Below are 19430 nucleotides of genomic sequence, written 5' to 3'. Positions count from 1 at the left end.
ATTGGTGTTTTTAAGCACAACAACCACATAAGAGTTTTTCTGAATCAGATCACAGGAGTATATAAGCCAGTATCTGACCCACATTATTTACCATCAGTGCAAGTAAACAATATATACATATCTTAAGTTTATTTCAATTTAACCAAAGTGTGAAGATCAAAATTAAACAACTATGATTTACATCTCAGTTTGAACTTGCATCCGATCAAGCTTTTTGGATGCAAAATTAAGCATTCTGATTTAACTGAAGTGGTTTCAAAATTTTATTTTGTTTTCCAATTCTTTTTGTGTAATGTAAAATTTTCATTTTACATTATAGCAAAAAATATGGGCAATGGCAGTTACAGCTCTTGTGATCCAATTTCAGAAAACTTCTGAAGCATGGGAAACGAAATTCTACTGACTTGGGATGCTCTCCATTAATAAGAATTGGGTTTTTGCTTGATTTCTGTTTTTGGGGGCGGGGGGTTATCCCGTCTCTTTCAGCTTCTGCTTCCCACTGCCATATTTTCCCCAGCACTTGGAACAGACAACATAGCTTTGGGTTTCTTTAAAACTCCAACTTTTGGATTATTGCTATGTCAAGTTTTTTAACATAATATATTCTTGAATATATTGCAGTAAACAGAATTACAAAATAATAAGCCACAAAATGTACATTTTGCACTAAAAAACACTTGAAGTTGGCAGTGCCAACAGAATGTAACTAACTGTTCATTGTGCAAAAACCATGTTCAGACCTGTTGCAAGAGTATATATTATTTCTGATTTATTACATCTTATTTTTATTAGGAAACAAAATGTCTCAAGAGACTGATTGGAGCCCTTCCAGATAAGGCCAATGGCAGCTTGAGGTCCTTGCCAGCTTCCAGCTATTTGAGTACAATTTCTTTCTGTATAATAATCCTCAGGGTTGCAAAACAGGCTCTTTTTAAAAAGATTAACTAAAACAAATGATACAAAATCTAAAACAGTTGAGAACAAAACCTGCTATTAGAAACAGAAGAATACAAGAATCATTCAGGTTAACAGAGCTGGGCTACAAAAATTCCAGCCATTAAATTATTTCTATATTCTGTGCCCTGGTCTACTGATTATCTGGATATTTGCGGCCCAATTCTTGTAACTGTAACTGTGAATGTATTATCCGTTACTTGCTGATGCTAGTCCTTGGCCTCCATTTCATAGCTTTAATGTTCCATACTGGGACATTTTTGGTGTAATACCAGCATGATGTAGCGCTCTGACTATAGATTGGGAATGTTGATAGATAAGGTAGGTTTCTGTTGGACCCAAAAACCAAGAATAACATGTGGTGATTCTTCCAAGCCAAATTCTTTATTGTTTCCATACCTACAGACAGAAAATTGCCAGACAAAGGACTCTATTATCTGCATCTGCCATATACTCTGTGAACTGTTAGAGAGGGGCTGTCTTCAGTCTCTTTCTCCCACACATAATATCTGGATTGAGTTGTCTTTTATTCCTCTGGAATGCCCCCTCTCCCTCCTGCCTGGGAATTCAGCCTACTACATTCCATCACAGTTTCACTTACTTGCAACCAAGGAAAAGCCAATGCATCCAGAACCAGGTTAACACCAGCATAATGAGCGAGATAGGTAAACTGAATAAGAACCAGGTTCCAAAATTCACTACATCCGAATTTGGGTAATGGCTGTAAAGAAGTTAAAAGAAATGTATTCACAATTTAATTAATTGCTTTGGGGGGGGTGCTCTGGGCGTGAGATTTCTCTGCGGTCCACCAAAATTTTCTCATGGCCTACCAGTGGGCCGCGACCCACTGGTTGGCGACTGCTGACTTAGTGAGGACTATAAAGCGTTGTGAAGCTGTATATAAGTCTAAATGCTATTGCTATATTGCAACCAAGACTGCAGGACAACCAGAAAATTTATCTCTCATTCACTGAGGAAAAGAACCAAGCTCAAAGAACACCAAGAACCCATTTGTCAGATATATCCATTCTATACCACTGTGAGTTGTCTAATTAAAGGCTTATACAGGTTCAGGCCTTTTTGAGAATATGATTGCTCACAGCTCTGATGTGAACAGTAATGCATACATCTAGATTTGGAATGCTACACTCATGACAATACTACTTAGAATGCTATCAAAGTAGGGAAGAGTATAAAACAGAATAATAATAGAACCCAAATATTTATTTCACAGGTTTCTTGGCTCCTCAAGTACTGTCTTATCTTCCATTAAACTCATAGCCTTAGATGCAAACTTTTCTATGTAGATGAGCTTCATTTTGTACTTTCTCACCATTTGCAGAAAAGAATTGGAAGCAATTGTATTGAATCCAATTTTTCCCTCAATGCAAGTTTCCAGATTAAAGCATTGGCAATCAACAACTGCCTAATCTCTCTCTGAACATCCAGAGCTTGCCAATTCGCTCATCATTGGTTCCACTGCCAGACTATTATCTTTCGGATGTTTTCCCTATCATTCAGATGGAATATGCCATTTTGTAACTTACAGCTATTGTTTTGTCTCCTGTACTTTAAGATAATACACACTGAGAAAAAGAAATCTCAGCCCTTTTCTATGCTGCATTCTTTCTAGTGTGAATGGAGTGGTGCCTAGAGGTGGAGCTCTCGCCTCACAATCAGGAGTCTGTAAGTTCGATCCTAGGTAGAGGCAGATATTTCTTCCTCTGGGCACACTGAGAAGATATCTGCTGAACAAAACTCTGCATTGGCAATAGGAAGGGCATCTGGCCATTAAAACAGTCTGCTAGCTCCATTCAGTTGCCCAGGCTCCACCCTACAAGGGATTATGGGGTTGTTAAATGAAGATTCTTTTAAGTGTGAATATATCCCTGTTCAATTTTCTCTTCTTGAGACTAAACACACCTGTTTCCTCAAATTCTCCTTTTAGATATAATTTCCAGATCATTATGTGAATGAAATCACTTTAGCCACTGTGGGAAAAACATCATGCCTCCCTGTTTCCTTAATTTATAGTAAATATCTTGTGAAACTAATGGATAAGAAAAAATTATGCCTGGGATCAGGATAAACACATATCTTTTCACATCAGTTTCAGTCAGAGTTTATTAATACTTACTTGTTGAAATATTCTAGGAAGATGAGGTTGGTGGAAGTACCAATGATGGTTGTGAGTCCACCAATAGTTGCTGCATAGGAAATGCTCAGTGAGAGGCATTTGCAGATCATATGATCATGCTTGGATGGATATTGCTGTTTGCTATGTTGGTCCAAATTTTGAGGTTGGGATGGAAGAACAAGGATTTGAGCCTGGGGGGAAAAACATCATTTGTGTCAATTTGTTTGCTTTAAAAATGGAGAAACAAATCTTCATTCTTCTAGACCAACATTCTCCAACCCAGGGTCATGAAGAAATGTTGAGATTGCAATTCTCAGAATTCCTAGTCAGCTGGAAATGTTGCTCTTGCTGCCTCAGAATTCTGATCGCTGAAGCCCCAGAAAATTTGCTGAAGGCCAAGTTGGGACAAATTATCATAAAAATCACACAACTGCAATAATATTCATCAATAAAAACAGATTGTAAAACAAATTTACAAGATTTATTTACTAATTGTCAGGAAAAAATGATATAAGACTGATGTACAATCTTTTTGTATTTAGAAAAAGGGATGGTCTAGTTCAAGTTGTTCCTCAATTGTGCAATCCAGGCTGACATTGTGAATAAATACCATGCCCATGACCTACCTCACAGATTGGTTATTGTGAGATTAAATTGAAAGAAAACTTCAGGTACTCATACAATGGTGGGATTCAATTTCTTTTACTACTGGCTCTGTGGGTGTGGCTTGGTGGGTGAGGCATGGCTTGGTGGGTGTGGCAGGGGAAGGATACTGTAAAATCTCCATTCCCACCCACCTCTGTGAGAAGGATACTGTAAAATCCCCATTCCCTCCCCGCTCCTGGGGGAAGGTTATTGTGATATCCATTTCCCTCCCACCCCACTAACCTGCTTTCCAGTGCAGGGCAACAAAAGAAGACCCAGCCAATCAGCTGGGACTCAGGAGGCAGAGAATAGATGGGGGTGGGGCCAGTCAGAGGTTGTATTTGCCTGTTCTCCAAACTACTCAAAATTTCTGCTACCGGTTCTCCAGAACTGGTCAGAATCTCAGAGGAAAGCTGAATCATAAATGTAGTACTGGACAAATAATATACATCAGATTGGCTACCATGTCACAGAATACTGGATTAGATAGGTCTTGACTTCAGAATGGGATAATTCTCTGCCGGCATCTCCCTGTTGTCACCTTGCCTGGGACACCTAGTCCTAGCCAACTCTCTGTGGAGACAACTCACCACCACAAGCCTGGACCCTCCAGTCTGGTTTCCAAAGCTTCCAGTCTGGTTTCCAAGACCTCCAGAAAACTTAGCAACTACCCAATGATTCTCTTATTGGAACCCACTTGAACATTTCTTCAAAGAGAAATGTGGAATTTATAGCCCACTAAATATTAATAAACTATAAATCCCCCAAGGTCTACCAGAGCATGATCGATTAAGAGAGATTCTGGGAGTTTAGTTTATCAACCTCTGGAAGGCCTCAAGCATACAGACATGGATTCTACCTATGAGCAGGAAATTGAATATCCTATATAAACTGTCAGTTGTCTTCACTTTTATTTACTACTTCAGTGTGTCCTGCTTGAACTTTTAATGTTTATGCTGTTTTGTTGTTCAAGTTGACTTTTAAAAACTCAGTGAATGCTGTTTCTTTCTTAGTTTTGTGTTATTACATGTTTAACAGAGAGACAAGCAACATATCTGATAGAGAAACAGAAGAGATGAATAGATATATATGATTGCTGTTGTTTTATGAAAGGAAAGGATTGTTTTTTTCCCCTTGTTTATGAAGAAAATCTTTAAATACAAAGTTGAACGCTGAAACTACATCTTGTTCTGGTCTTGCAAACTGGTTACAGCTCATTGAATATGGTCTGATTAGAAACTTTAAAATATGTTTATAAGACAGTTGACCTAGAGCTACACTGCCTAGTCAATAGACAGCAGAATAGCCAACTGCACTAAAAAAAGAAATCTAGTTTGCTATAAGAATTAACATCTGGAGATGATTGTCTTAGCATACATAGGAAATTATTGTGGTTAACCATGAATTGTAGCATGGTTGAATCTGATACTTTTTCTGAAGCAGGCCAAATTTAATTCCATTTTTAGCTAGCTAAAACTTAGGAGTCATAGTATACCAATAATATGACTAGCTAATGATGTGACTAGCTAATTTCTGAAACTAAATCTTATTGGGTGAAGAGTAAATGACTTAATGTTTGTCTCCAACAAAATAATGTCCTCACCTGGGGTAGATGTTGCCCATTTGTTCTGGAATTCATTGTTCCAATCGTGTTGGCTATCATGTGTACCCCATTCATGTTCTGAGGGACCAGAAATATTTTATTAGAAAACATCACTTTTTATCTTCTTCAATCACTGCCCCCACCCCAAAATAAGTTGTTCTAGGAATATTTCCACATGTTAAATTGTTTGGCAACAAGCTATGGGAACTGAAATTGGCAGCCAGTGCAGGGATCATATACTGATGTTTAAATCTACTGTCACTGAGTAGCAGGTGACTAATTTAAACAACTGAAGCTTCCAGGTGACCTTCAAAAATAGCTCCACGTAGAATGAGCTGCAGTTGTCTAGATGCGAGGTACTGAGGACACGAATCATTATTATGAGGACTTTATAATTCTGACAGGCTTGTAATTGTTATACAGCCAAAGTAAATCACAGTTTCTATTTGTTGTTCTAGCAAAAATGATGAGTCTAAGGAGGATCCCCAAAGTGAGAACATGCTCCTTTAAGGGGAGTATAAACCCCAAACCCAGTCCAAAGTAGAACTATGGCAGAGTTAAATGTATCACTAACAAATAGAATTTCATCAATGGGAAGCCTTCTCTGCCTTTGGGGCTGCTGCATAACTCTCAGCTAGTCTTAAAACTTCCTTTCCAGTTTCTGGAATGCTCCTGTATCCAGAAATGTGTGAACATCTTGAAGACTATTAGTTGTAATAGGTTTGTGTTTTGTATTGGTGACATGGTCCTGAAACTTTTGCCTATAAATCTCTTCAGAGTTGATGAACTACCTACTTCATGGCGTTGCAATCTCTTGCTTCAGCTATTAGCAACTATGTAGACCTCTCCCAGACAACATGGAGCTGATACACATTCAGTTTCTTTTTGACCAGCCTCATGTACTAACCACCCACTCAAAAATAGCTAGATGGAATGTCCTCCAACTACGTCCTCTTTATTAGCATTTGCTAATAAAAAGCTTTAACAAAGATTCACTTTCATCTGCTTCTCCAGAGAATCACAGGATTTTAGATGATTTTTAAATACATCTGCAACTACAGAATTCTATCCCATCAACCCAATAGCCAAAGAACAATCAGTGTCCATGGAAAGAACAGTCCATCTAGCAACATGAATTATTACATTGTGGATATCCTATTGAAAGACTCAGTCAGATTAATGTTTAACAAGAAAATCCAGTTGCCTCCTGAAAAAGCACCTTTGGAACAACCATGACCTGGATGTCTGAGAATCTCTAAACACCCATGTATAAAACCTCAAGGATTGGGAGGAGGATTCAGCTTCATCCCAAACAATAATATGGCTGAGACATGGAAAAAGGATTCTAAGAACTGAAACATTTTGAATTACAAATCCAATCTTATCAAGCCATTTTCATGGAAGCGGAAGATTAGTGGAGATAGAGCCTGAATAAGCTTAGAGAATATGAAAGCCAGTGTCCTAAATAGATAATCCTAGCACTGGATAGAACTCTAAAATGAAACCAGATCATCATTGTAGATATGGATACTAAGTTGATTAATGCAATTTAAGCTTACATTAGCATAGAATATGGAAAGGGCCCTTTAGGTTTCTGAATCTAACCCTTGTTGAGTACAGGACTGCAAATCAAAAACTCTTCAACAGATTATACTAGTGTAGGCTTTCATGGCCAGTAACTGTTGGATAGTATTGGGCTTCAGGGTTTAGTCACTGTTGTGGCCAGAATGCGTTTCCTGATGTGGCAACTGTACTGGCATCTTCAGAGGCAAAGTGGCCTGCTATGAAGACCACTGAGCAGTGATTGACTGGGTTTACATCTGGGTTTCTGTCAGGACATCTGGATATGAAGACCTGTGGTCTATAGGCCATGGTCATTAAACTCTTATCTTACATTGTCATCCTCAACAGATTACGATGAAGTCTCTGTCTGAATACAATTTTGTATTTCTTTGGATAATGAGTTCAATGATCAAATTGCTATTATTGTGAGAATATTTTTCTAGCATATACCTGAAATTTTAAATTCCTGTCCTGTATTCATAGATCATAAAGAAAAGACGTCAATGTTTATTCAGGTGAATAAACTGTACTCCCTTTTGATTGTCTCTTTTCAAGGTGAAACATTCCTGTACCTTCCAGTCAGTTGCCATGCAACTTAGTCTCTAGTCCTCCAATCCTCCTCCCCACTCTTTAGTGAACCTCTTCCAGCTTGTCTGGATCCTTTTTAAAATTTAGCACCCAGAACTGAACACAATTCTCAAACTGGGGTCAGACCAATATTATTATCTAGGTTACTTTAATGAAATAGGGGCTTGTTATTAACCAAGGAAGCAATGTCGAGAATCATTTTGAGTTACAAGAAAGCTCAGAGCATCCTCATTTTGTAAGACGAATAGGAAATAAAAATGGAGAATGGCTGTTATTCAGTGGTTTTTCAAAGGGGGAAAAATATTCCCACTTCTCCAGAATAAAGACAAATTAGAGATCTTAGAAAACATACATGGGATTCCTGGATTATTTTATGACATCCGTATCTGACATGGTTCCATTCTATGAGATTGTGTTTTCATCTGTACTCACAAATCCCACAATGTGCCTTAGTTTTGCACAGCAAAGGGGGAGTTGATTGTTCCACCATTATTTTACTACCCTGGGATAGTCCTTATGAATGATGTAGAGCAGGGATGTCAAACTATCCACTCGTGGGCTGGTGCATCATGTGCTGGCCACACCCATGGCCGGTTTAGCTAAGGGGAAGAAAAGTCCCGATATGTCATGTGATGCTATCATGAGGGCATGAGTTTGACACCCCTGATGTAGAGAGTTACTGAAGCACAAATTCATGCTCTAAAAATACCTTGGACTGCACCAGAGAGCTGAAACCAGCAGTTGTAGCACTACAGATAAAAAGGGGGAATAAAAAAGGACAAACATTAATAATGAATCGTAGATGTGCCATAGCATATACTCCCAGGAAATCATGGTGCTTTGTATCCAATTCTGTTATCCCAGCACTCCTGCAACAAATGATAGACTGAGGCTCAAATTCATGCAAGTGATGTAAGAAGGTCAAATAGGTATTTTGTATGCCTGCCTGGGAGAACAAAAGGTGAGAGCAGAGCAGTTTTGTTTACAGCTTTGTCTCGTCCTTGTTTTCTCCAGCTCACAAAAAAATAAAAAAATAAAAATGGACAACTGGCTTGGAGAATAGCTGTGCTTTTTGCACCTGTACAATAAGCAGCTGTTACTTCTCACATCACTGCAGTGCTGGGAGAGAACACTGCGGCTTTATATAAATCTCTTTGTAAATTCACTTTTTAAAAAATGTTTCATTTTATAGAGAGGTCATTGGAGATTTGCATCCCAATGCAATTCTACTTGCTCTACTTCTAGGTTTAGTTCTGAGCTATGCAGAAGGAATTCAATATGATGGAAGCATGCTAGGGACAAAGAAAGAAGGGATAATTTATCTTTGGGGTGGGAAATTATCAAGTTGATTCTTTTTTTTCATTGGTGATAATTCTAGTGAAAACTGGGGGGAAGGAGTATCTGAATATTAAATTGATTAAAAACCAAGTATATGCAATGTAACAAAAAGTATGCCTGACTTTATGGTTATCCTTTAGGGGAACCTTCCTTCCTTCCTTCCTTCCTTCCTCCTTCCTTCCTTCCTTCCTTCCTTCCTTCCTTCCTTCCTTCCTTCCTTCCTTCCTTCCTTCCTTCCTTCCTTCCTTCCTTCCTATCTATCTATCTATCTATCTATCTATCTATCTATCTATCTATCTATCTATCTATCTATCTATCTATCTATCTTTCCTTCCCCTTCCTTTGTTCCTTCTTTTCTTCCTTTCCCTTTCTTCCTTCCTTCTTTCCCCTCCCTCCCTCCCTTCCTTCAATAAACATTAAAATAACACATGTAATTCTTTCCTCTCTTAAACCTGTTCAATCTCTAAATCTCTCTTGATCTCATGTTCTGCTCCTGGTATGTTATCTCATTGTGACCTGAAAGGGTTCAAATGTCCATTAGAGCTGGACAGGCTTCATTCTTACTCCTCGTTGATGAAAATGAGCTCCAGGGAGCCTTGGCCATGTTTGTCACCAAGACCTAAAATAAAAGAGACAAGAAAAGGAGGCAGGATAAGGGTTGGTCTCAAGCGTTGCCAAATTATCCCTCAAAGCCTCTGGTCCCCACATGGATCTCAGACATATTCTCAAAAAATAAAATGATGGTTGAAAATAACTTTTAGAGAGGGCCTATAATATGCTTCCAAAATTCTAAATGTGTCCACTGATCTCCACAAGTTGATTAAAGCTACTAATAAGCTATTGATAACCTTGTCTTCCATGATAATTTAGGAGGATCATGAAAGATCTTTGTAATTGTGGAGCATCGATTTGTTTCCTTCCAATCTGTTACTAATTTGTGAAACAACTGAAATCAGCTGCTCATTAGATATGCTTCATTTATCTGATTTGCTTCCTTTTATTTGGAAAGCCAGTACTGGACGAAACAACCTCTTCCAGCCAGTTTAGTCCTGTTTATGTATTCAGCTGGGAATTAAAATTGGGCATGTAGGTTGACTATATTATTTACTCTGGCCAATTTCCATGTTTTCTGCTGGAAAGCCAAAGAGAAGCTGAGCTTGCCTTTCTTGGAATGCGATTCAAGGTCTTTGCATATTCTGGAGTTTGGTTTGCTAGGCCTCTAGATCAAGGGTCTTCAACCTTGGCAACTTTAAGACTTATGGACTTCAATTCTGGGAGTTGAAATCCACAAGTCTTAAAGTTGCTAAAGTTGGAGATCCCTGCTCTAGATCAAATTCAAGCCACCTTCACAACTGGACATTTTCTAAGAATAGACTTGACAACCTTTTGACAGGCATGGTATAAGCCTCCTGCCTTGAACAGAGGGCTGGATGAGAAGACCTCTAAATCCCTTCTGGCCCTATGATTCTAAGAAAACTCCCTTTGAAGTTTTTAGGTGAAGGCAGAAGGCATGTGTAGGTACGATTTGCCATAGCAACTTGGACTATGCTCATCTCTCTCTGAAAAGCATTAAAAAGGAATGAGGATGATCACATACTTATTGTCTCTTTCTCTTCCCGGATGGTGCTTCCTGCAGTACCATTCATCTCATGATCTTCCTCAGACTTCACAAGCTCCTGAAGAACTGCCTCTACAATGGGCATCACCATAGCTGTGGTGGATGTGTTGGAAAGCCACATGGATAAGGTAGTGGTGCAACACATAAAGCAAAGAAGCAGCCTAGAGTTTAAGGCAGAAGAATCAATTGGGAGGCAGTTAAAATCTCATTGTCCACATTTTTATAATTTTATATGTCACGATTTTTTCTAGCTTCACCAGATTTGGGTATGTAAAGGCTTCCATGGTTGAGAGCCATTCTGGTATTTTCAAGTGCATTTTAGGTTTTATCTTTTCCAATATCGATATTAGTGAATTACTTATATAGCAATTTTGAAAGTATCTATGAATTGTATTTTTCTCATACCAAAGGAAGGCATGCTATCCTAATTGTAAATCATGTCCTTCTAGATATAATATCTGTCATGTCTGAGAGTATTCCATTATTTTAATCATGTTATCGCACATGCTTGATAATTTCAAGACCCATCTGGTAATCCAAATCCTCAATTTTCTTGATTCTTGCAGCATCTCTATAATTTGACTTCTTTGTTAAATCAATAAATTTTCTACTTTTTGCTATTCAGAAAGATGCCACAATGGAGATTCTCTTTGTATTGTCGAAATAATGTGCTGAAGATGAAGGGGATTTTCATATGTACATTACTTATAATAAAATCAACAAACTTTGGTAGTCTCTACAAAGGTAAAACAGAAGCATCAGAGTAAACAGACGAGACATTAAGGCAGAAAGAGAAATCAGAGGAGAATGATTTCTAAACTTATTTTACTGTACTTTTTACACAGATAGTCCTCAATTTACAACAGTTCATTTAGTGACCATTCAAAGTTACAACAGCACTGAAAAAAGGGACTTATGACCTTTTTTCCACACAATAATTTTAGCATCCCCATGGTCACATGATCAAAACTCAGGCACTTGGCAACTGACTCATACCTATGACAGTTGCAGTGCAATGTGATCCTCTTTTGTGATCTTCTGACAAGCAAAGCAAATGGGGGAAGCCCGATTCCCTATACAACTGTGTTATAACTTAATCACTGCAGTGATTGACTGAACAACTGTGTCAAGAAAGATCATAAAATGGGGTGAAACTCACTTAACAAATGTCTTGCCTGGCAAGAGAAATTTTGGGCTCAATTGTGGTCGTAAGTTGAGGACTACCTGTATCTTTTAAATGTCTTTATGATGCACTTATCAAATGTTTATTGTGCATTTTATCAGTTGGTTGTTCTCTTGTTGCAAACCACTGACTGGCTAAAGACCATCATCAGGGAAAGGTGTTTCACTTACATGCCTGGTTTTGCTCCAGCCATCATAACCATGCGCAAGGCAATCCGTTTGTGCAAATTCCACTTTTCAACAGAAGCTGCCACACAGATAACCCCAATGAGAAGCAAGGTGGTGTTCTTGACATACTCAGCAGCAACCTATGGACAATTGAAGTCGATGGGTAGACAGAGGAAATGAGGTATATGTTACTTACAGTCATCTAGAAATTGGGTCCATGTAATTTCCAAATTTTGATGCATTCCTGGGGAGCAACACTTAATCCTCACTTCTAACTATGTCTGTGAGCACCAGAGATTTGCTCCTAAAACTGTATTATGGTCCTGGTTTAAATCTTAAATCTTTTTTTTTATTGAAGACCAATGATATTAAGGAAATGACACCAAGTAATTTGGTCTTCGCAAATTAAAAAAAAACAAACACCATTGGTCTTCTCCAATGAAAAAAGATTCCCAGAGACTGATGTAAAATAATATTTGGCTGAAGTTGATGTGCAGGGCATGGAATAGATATTTCTCTTTCTCTCTTTCCCTCTGTGAGTGTTTGTCTGTCTATCTATCTATCTATCTATCTATCTATCTATCTATCTATCTATCTATCTATCTATCTATCTCTGCCTATCTATCTATCTATCTATCTATCTATCTATCTATCTATCTATCTATCTATCTATCTATCTATCTATCTATCTCTGCCATCTATCTATCTATCTATCTATCTATCTATCTATCTATCTATTCTATCTATTTGCCACCCATCTTGTTTTGAAACAACTAGTACATCCATCCACTATGAAATTCCCTTTATTCATAGGCCCAATCCTGTTGTAGGTTTTACTAACATTACACCAGATTTTGAAATACTTATTTTATTTTGAAAGCTTTTAAGGGGAAATGGTTTTAAAATCTGATCCCTAAGTTTAGCATTTTTAACTGTTTTATCTTGTCTTGGGTTCTCCTTGGAGGTTCTAGCAAGATTCCAGTCTTAAAATAAATAGGCAAGTCTGCTTATTTGCTAAATAACCCCCGATGGATGTTTCCAAAGTGCCATACAACTGTCTTGGTTAAACTTTTTTTTTTTGCTTATTTCCATTAGTCCTTTCCCTAAGTCCCAGCTCTTGCCCTGCACTTCACGGTAATCCATGCAGATTTTTTTTTTAAGTGGAAGAATTTAATTTAAGAATCGAAAAGAATCCCTTAACAACACAAAACCTTGCTTATTCCATTTTATCCCTTTCACCCTCTTGCAGGGTGGCTAAAACAAAGGCTTATATTCTTAAAAGCCAAAAGACCCTGAGAAGGAAGTGTCAGCAGGTTTGCTGTACTGTGGAGAAAAATTACAGTATGGTTTCTAAGAAGATTTAGAAAGCACTTTGAAAAGATCCGAAGATTTGTTTTGCAGGCTACAGGGTTAGCTAGATGAGGTTAGGTAGATTGTTGTTTTTACCTGGCCTTGATTATGAACTGCCTGGAGTCCTTTGTTAAAGTGGGCAGTCTATAAATAATTGCATAAATAAATGTGTCAGAGTAACTTAACTCTGTTCTGCTAAACCAGGGACATTCTAATGTTACTAATTTGTTTTGGGAAGAGTTAGTACAAAGATAAATATATACTCAGGCTAAGGGCTAATTTATATTTCACCAGCAGTGACATGAGGAGCTGCGGTACTATAATGTGACAGTTCCTATATCACTTTAGATGATTTCCCTACTCCCTAAAGCAATGCCTATATTTCATTCCAAGATATACGAGAAGCAATGTTGGAGGTGTCATAAAGCAGTATTTCTTACGCCATTGCTGGTAATGGGTGAATTATTTCTACTGCAGCCATTCATATGCATCTATTTTGAGGGAATTTGAAAGACGTGTTATTCTATCAGCCTGCTATCAGTTGTCAAGCTGCTTTCTCAACAGTATTTTCTCTTTCTCCTGTCAGGCTGCTTGCTCAATAATATCCAGCTGGTCATAAGAACCACCATTTTAAAGGTGCTTATTTTTCTACAAAAGACAACTGGACTGTTGTTGTTTTTCCTTAAGGAAGAAGAAGAAAATGTTTTGCTTCTCACCCAAGAAGGATTCACTTCTGACCCAAGAATAAGACGCCACCTGTCTCCAGTTTTTAATGCAGCAACAGTTCCAATGTCAACTAAAAAGATACTCCTTTGGTCTTTTTAGCTGCCAGGAAAGGGAGTGGGGGAAAACAAGGCATTCCTTAAATGCCTAGATAGTCACCCTGGCAGCCCAAAGTTGTTGGAGGTAAGAAGGTTATTGGAGAGCATGATGGATGACTCTTGGAGATGGATGTCTCCCATTGGAGAAGTCACATCCAGGGGGTAGGGGGAAGACCAGGGTCCAAGGGGGAATGTATGATGTAATTTAGTACCAGCTGCACCCAGCTAAATGCCAACATGGCCACTTAATTAATTTTCACAATTAATTTTCTTTTCTCTGAGAGGTGGCTAGAGACTTTTGATTTGATTGGGGGTGTATTTGTTGGAGCTGTGACATCCAGGAAGATTCCACAATTAGTTACACCCTGATTCAGGTAAGACATAAGACATAAGACATAAGAATTTATTTGTCATTACACTCGCAAGCGGGTGCAACGAAATGAGGTGCTCTTCCACAAGTAAAACTGGACAACACCATTGAAAGAAAAATAAAACTAAACACAACAAACCATACAATAATCTCTATACAATTTAAAAATGTAAATACCCCATTACTCTCAGCCATTAAATTCCACAAAAATCTTATGACCCTGCATTCAAACTCAAAACTGCACTTGGATAAAAACTGTTCTTAAATCTAGTCGTCCTTGTTCTTAATACCCTGAATGGTAATAGTTCAAAGAGCTGATATCCCAGATGAGAGGAGTCATTCAATATATTAAATATCTTCCTCTTACATCTATTCCTATACAGTTCTTCCAAAGAGGGGAGTGAGCAGCCAATGATGTTTTGGCCCATCTTAATCACCCTCTGAATTGCCTTTTTCTCTGCCACTGTGCAGCTCGAGAACCATACACAGAGACAGTAGGATAATATACTCTCAATTGAACTCCGATAGAAGGTAGACAGTAGACTCTCAGCCAGTTGCTGTTTCCTAAGAATCCTTAGTAAATACAACCGTGAGGTCATAGATAAACAAGTCTTAGAGAGAATGCTAATGTCCAGATGACTACAATGAAATACAATCCTTCCATCCCCACCATCCCCCGCCATCCTATCAGAACCCACCCTTCCATCTCTCCACCATTCAGTCTCAACTGTCAACTGTCCTTCCATCCTCCCCATTATCAGAACTGATGAAGCTTCTTGGATGAGAATTGAAACATTTTCTTCTTTTTCAAGGAAAAAAAAACTGTTCATCTGCCCTTTGAAGAAAAAAAGCATATTTGAGATAACTATGACCTGGATGATTGAGACTCTCCACAGACATTTAACTACCATTTTACTTTGAAAATTGATGCCTATGCTTGTTCTTTTTCCCTCCTTTTAGGTCATATATTTTAGATTGTAAGCTTACCTGATAAAATACGAGCTAGGCAGTTCCTATGGAATTCAGTAAACTATATAACTTAGAAACTCTGCATTCCTAAACAGTATGTGGCATTCCAACTCAACATCTAAAATTGTGATATCTTTGGAGACACAGAAGACATGGTTCTCTGATTATTCATTATTCTGTCCGTCACTGCTTTCTTTGCATCAACAGGATGCTAACTTAAACCATATAAGTATACCAATATTTGCACTTGAGAATAATGCAAGTTTATCAGGTAAACCTGGGAGGTTGAACAAGGTATGGCAGACATGGATTTAACATACATCTCCCATTGCAGGAGATCCAGTGTTTATCAGGTGAGTTTTTTTTCCCACTCTGCAGGTATTCATGGACATAGAAGGACATATTTGCAATGGATTCACATGGTTATGTCACTGTTTTGAGATTCTGCAATGGTCATGTTTAGGAATATTAAAATGAGCTAGTTATTAATTGTGCAATGAACATTTATTTGCCATATAGGCAGATATGATTTGTTTTTTAAAAATCTGCATGCCATTATCCAAAATTATGAGGGCTGAAATGCAAATAACCTCACTTCAAAGTTTTCACAAATAGATGTGTCAGTGAGTCCTCTATTAAATCAGATACCTGTAGGTTTTAAAGCCTAACAGAATAAAATGGAATAAAGAGCTTGCCCCTAAACAGTATTGGTTAAAGCATTCTTTATTGCATTTTATAGCAAACAAACCCTAAGAAACATTGCCTGTGTTTTAAAAAGGATTGAAATAAGGGTATCTCAGCAGATAGTAAGTTGGTTATGTATTTTTAAAGTTCAAAGTTGGCCACCAATCATGAACTATAAATTCATGAAAGGATGTATCTACTGGAGTGAATTATCTTAGCCAACTGTTGCTGATTCCAGAAAGCTAAGCAGGGTCAGACCTGGTTTACAGTTAAGTGGGACAAATAACTGGGACCAGACTAGGAAGTCCCAAAGGAAAGTGTGGCAAGCTTCAATTGCTAAGAAAATGACATGGTGGTCCAAGAGTCAAGTGTGATTCTTGGATCCTTGATGTTACCATTGGAACAAAGGAAGGAAAAATACACAATTCTGACCTCGCTAGATTTCATGACACCAAACAGTGGATAGAGGAAAGCAGGAATGAGGGCTGCTGCTCCAAGGGGCACTGCTTCAGATACCCAATAGATTGCTGTGACGATCAGCACATAGGCACACGAGGCTTCCTGGGGAAGACATACAGGAATAATTAGGGTCATGTGAACCTTCTGAGCTGCAACTACTGGCTGATGAAATGATTCAACTGAGATGTCTAAAGTCATTTAGTTTACTTATTATCATTGTACCTTGTATAAATACCATCTTCAGTGTACATTAATAACTATAAAAAATAAAACACAAACACACATCCTTCACATTCTATACAATTGAATTGAAAACTTGTGATACCACATTAGTATTACACTATACAGTAGAATTCAATAGAGCTACTCCTCTGGGATAGAAGCTGTTTTTCAGCCTATTTGTCCTTGTTTTTATTACCCTGCACCATCTGCCAGATGGTAATAGTTCTAAAAAAAAAAAAGAGTGCCCAGGATGAGATGGATCTTTAAGAATATTTTGAACTTTCTTAAGGCAGCGGGAGCTATAAAGCTCTTCTGAAGAGGGGAGAGGGCAACTAATGATCATCTGGGCAATGATGTTAACCTTCCTGCTAACAATGATGTTATAGCTTATGAATTGCTTCTTCAAGTTGTGCAGATTGGTTGTATTCAAGACACTCAATGTACACTGATGAGATTTGCCCCCAAACTTATAGATGACATCACCCAGTGGTTTCCTATAGATGTTAAACAAGAGTTTTAAGCCTGTAACACTCCACACTGTTGGGCTCTGGGTATAACATTTCCCCCTGTCAACTGCAATTAAAACTTGCCCAGGGAAAGGAGGATAATAATTACCACAAAATAGTGCCTCCCATTCACAACTGCTGAAGCTGGTCCAAAAGGCTGCTGTGATCAAAAATATTGAAACTGGCTGAGAGATCAAAGAACATCAAGATGAACTCATCACTTAATCTCAGCTCTGCCACAGGTTATTAATTAATGCAACCATTTTAATGTTTAAACACTTAACATTTGATGAGTTTCCTAACACAACATCTGTTTATAAACAAAAAAAATCAGATAACATTTGATTTTCCTAACAGTGAGAACAATTAACCAGTGGAACAGCTTGCCTCCAGAAGTTGTGGTGGGTGGGGGGTTGGTCTAGAAGATCTTCAAGATCCCTTCCAACTCTATTATTTTCTTATTCTGTTAATTTTTAATGCTTTAATCCTGTAATTATTTTAATTTCTTGTTTATGGTACTGTAAGATGCCCAGAGTAACTTGGTGGGGAAATGGATGGTATACAGATTTAATTAATAAATAAACCAATGGTCTCTCCAAAATGAACCCTGAAATGATACTGATATTTGGTTTCCTCCAAGGAAGCACAACCATCCTACCAGTACCTTCTCTAGAAAGGGGAATTTGGAGATGGGACAGAAATTGTCCAGGATGGTTAGGTTGAGTAAGTTAGGACTAACTAGAGGCAAGTTAAGACTGAAAGCACCATCACCCACACCAAGAAGTAAATATACTGTATGGATCCAACATAGGACACTTCCTGGGTGGCTTTAATCATGCAAGAAGAACCTGAACCTAATAGACAAATGACTAAGATCACCAACTGGAAGACCTTACCCATTTCCTCAAGAGTCACAAAATCAAACTTGTTCCAGATAACACTGCCCGTTAGAGCTTAGGAACAAATTCCAGTTTTTCATGAATTGACTCGTTTCTCAGCTCCACTCTGTAAATCTTACTTTATCAGCCAGTTTGAACTATGTTGCATATATTATATCTTTTCACACACTGTTCTGCAGTCTTTTCCTATTCAGGGCTGTATGCTGTTGTAAAGTAGGATATCTCTACACCTTGAATAAATCTTAATGTACTAATATATATAGTACAAAATATAGTGCATCCCAGAGGTTCATTATCTTTATTTACACTGAGGCAAGAAAATGGTAAAAAGAAATCAAGATCGCGATGGTGCAATTGAAACTCCAACTAGCTTTTATGTGTTACAGCATAGCACTTATGGAACAACCACACTTTTTTTCACCATAATTCACACAGATACAAGCACACTCTCACAATGCCAATACTATTAGTCATTCAAGAATACTCTTTCCACAGCTAGACTTAGCCAAGTGGCAGCTGCATGCTAAATCTGGATTTGACGGAATGAATGCTGCAGATCTTTCTATCAGTGTGACTACAGCTCTTACAAAGCAGTGAACAATAAGAAGATTACAAAAAGACTATTTTATTTTCATATTTCAGAAATGGGCGAGTCAGTCAAAAATCTTGAAATGTCCACTCTCTCCCCCCATTTTATTTCTTGATGGCATCCAACATAGTTACTCATCCGCCACAAGATGACTTCTGCTAAGTGAGCATCTACATCAGAAAGTGAGGCTCTACTGTTATTATTAATCTACTCCAACTCTTGTTTCTCCCTGGACTGAAAATCCTGGCATAAACTGCTTGGTGCAAAAGCAGTCTAAGTCACTCTGAGTTGCTTTAAAACTATGTTTCTCAACCTTGGCAACTTTAAGATCTGTGGACTTCAATTCCCAGAATTCCATGTGGTAATTCTTTCAAACATCCAATCCATTGAAAATCTCTTTGGAGTATGCTTTGGTATCACTATGTATGCCATCTTCTCTTAGCTTGATAAAATCAGTATTAAGAAACAAAGCCGCTTAAGTATGAGTTGTAAAGAGACAAGCTCTTGTGGTCCCAAACTACATCTCTAAGATGCAAACATACAAAAAGGCATTAAGAGTTGTTAACCTAATCCTACATAGCTTTTTCTCTGGTAATATTACACTACTAACTAGAGTATACAAAACATTTGCTAGACCAATACTCGAATACAGCTCATCAGTCTGGAACCCATATTACGTATCTGATATTAGCACAGTTGAGAAAGTCCAGAAATATTTCACAAGAAGAGTTCTCCACTCCTCTATTCATTGTAGAATACCTTATG

The 19430-nt window shown here is 38.0% G+C and overlaps 1 protein-coding gene across 1 annotated transcript in view; it reads right to left on the bottom strand.

The window, feature by feature from the left end:
* Positions 1-19430, bottom strand: part of SLC13A4 (solute carrier family 13 member 4) — a 42357-nt gene that overhangs the window by 11186 nt on the left and 11741 nt on the right. Inside the window, exons 2-9 of the mRNA XM_087934983.1 lie at positions 16423-16551; positions 11800-11936; positions 10426-10607; positions 9393-9447; positions 8200-8239; positions 5340-5417; positions 3092-3282; positions 1556-1675 (exon numbers count right to left, since the gene is read on the bottom strand). Coding sequence (XP_087791109.1) covers positions 1556-1675; positions 3092-3282; positions 5340-5417; positions 8200-8239; positions 9393-9447; positions 10426-10607; positions 11800-11936; positions 16423-16551 — 932 coding nt within the window. The remainder of the gene's footprint in view (positions 1-1555; positions 1676-3091; positions 3283-5339; positions 5418-8199; positions 8240-9392; positions 9448-10425; positions 10608-11799; positions 11937-16422; positions 16552-19430) is intronic.

This window comes from Pseudonaja textilis, chromosome 5 (assembly GCF_049901715.1).
Source record: "Pseudonaja textilis isolate UNSWEBS1 chromosome 5, rPseTex1.2, whole genome shotgun sequence".
Lineage (NCBI taxonomy): Eukaryota > Metazoa > Chordata > Lepidosauria > Squamata > Elapidae > Pseudonaja > Pseudonaja textilis.
This window is presented reverse-complemented; position numbering and strand designations above follow the sequence as displayed.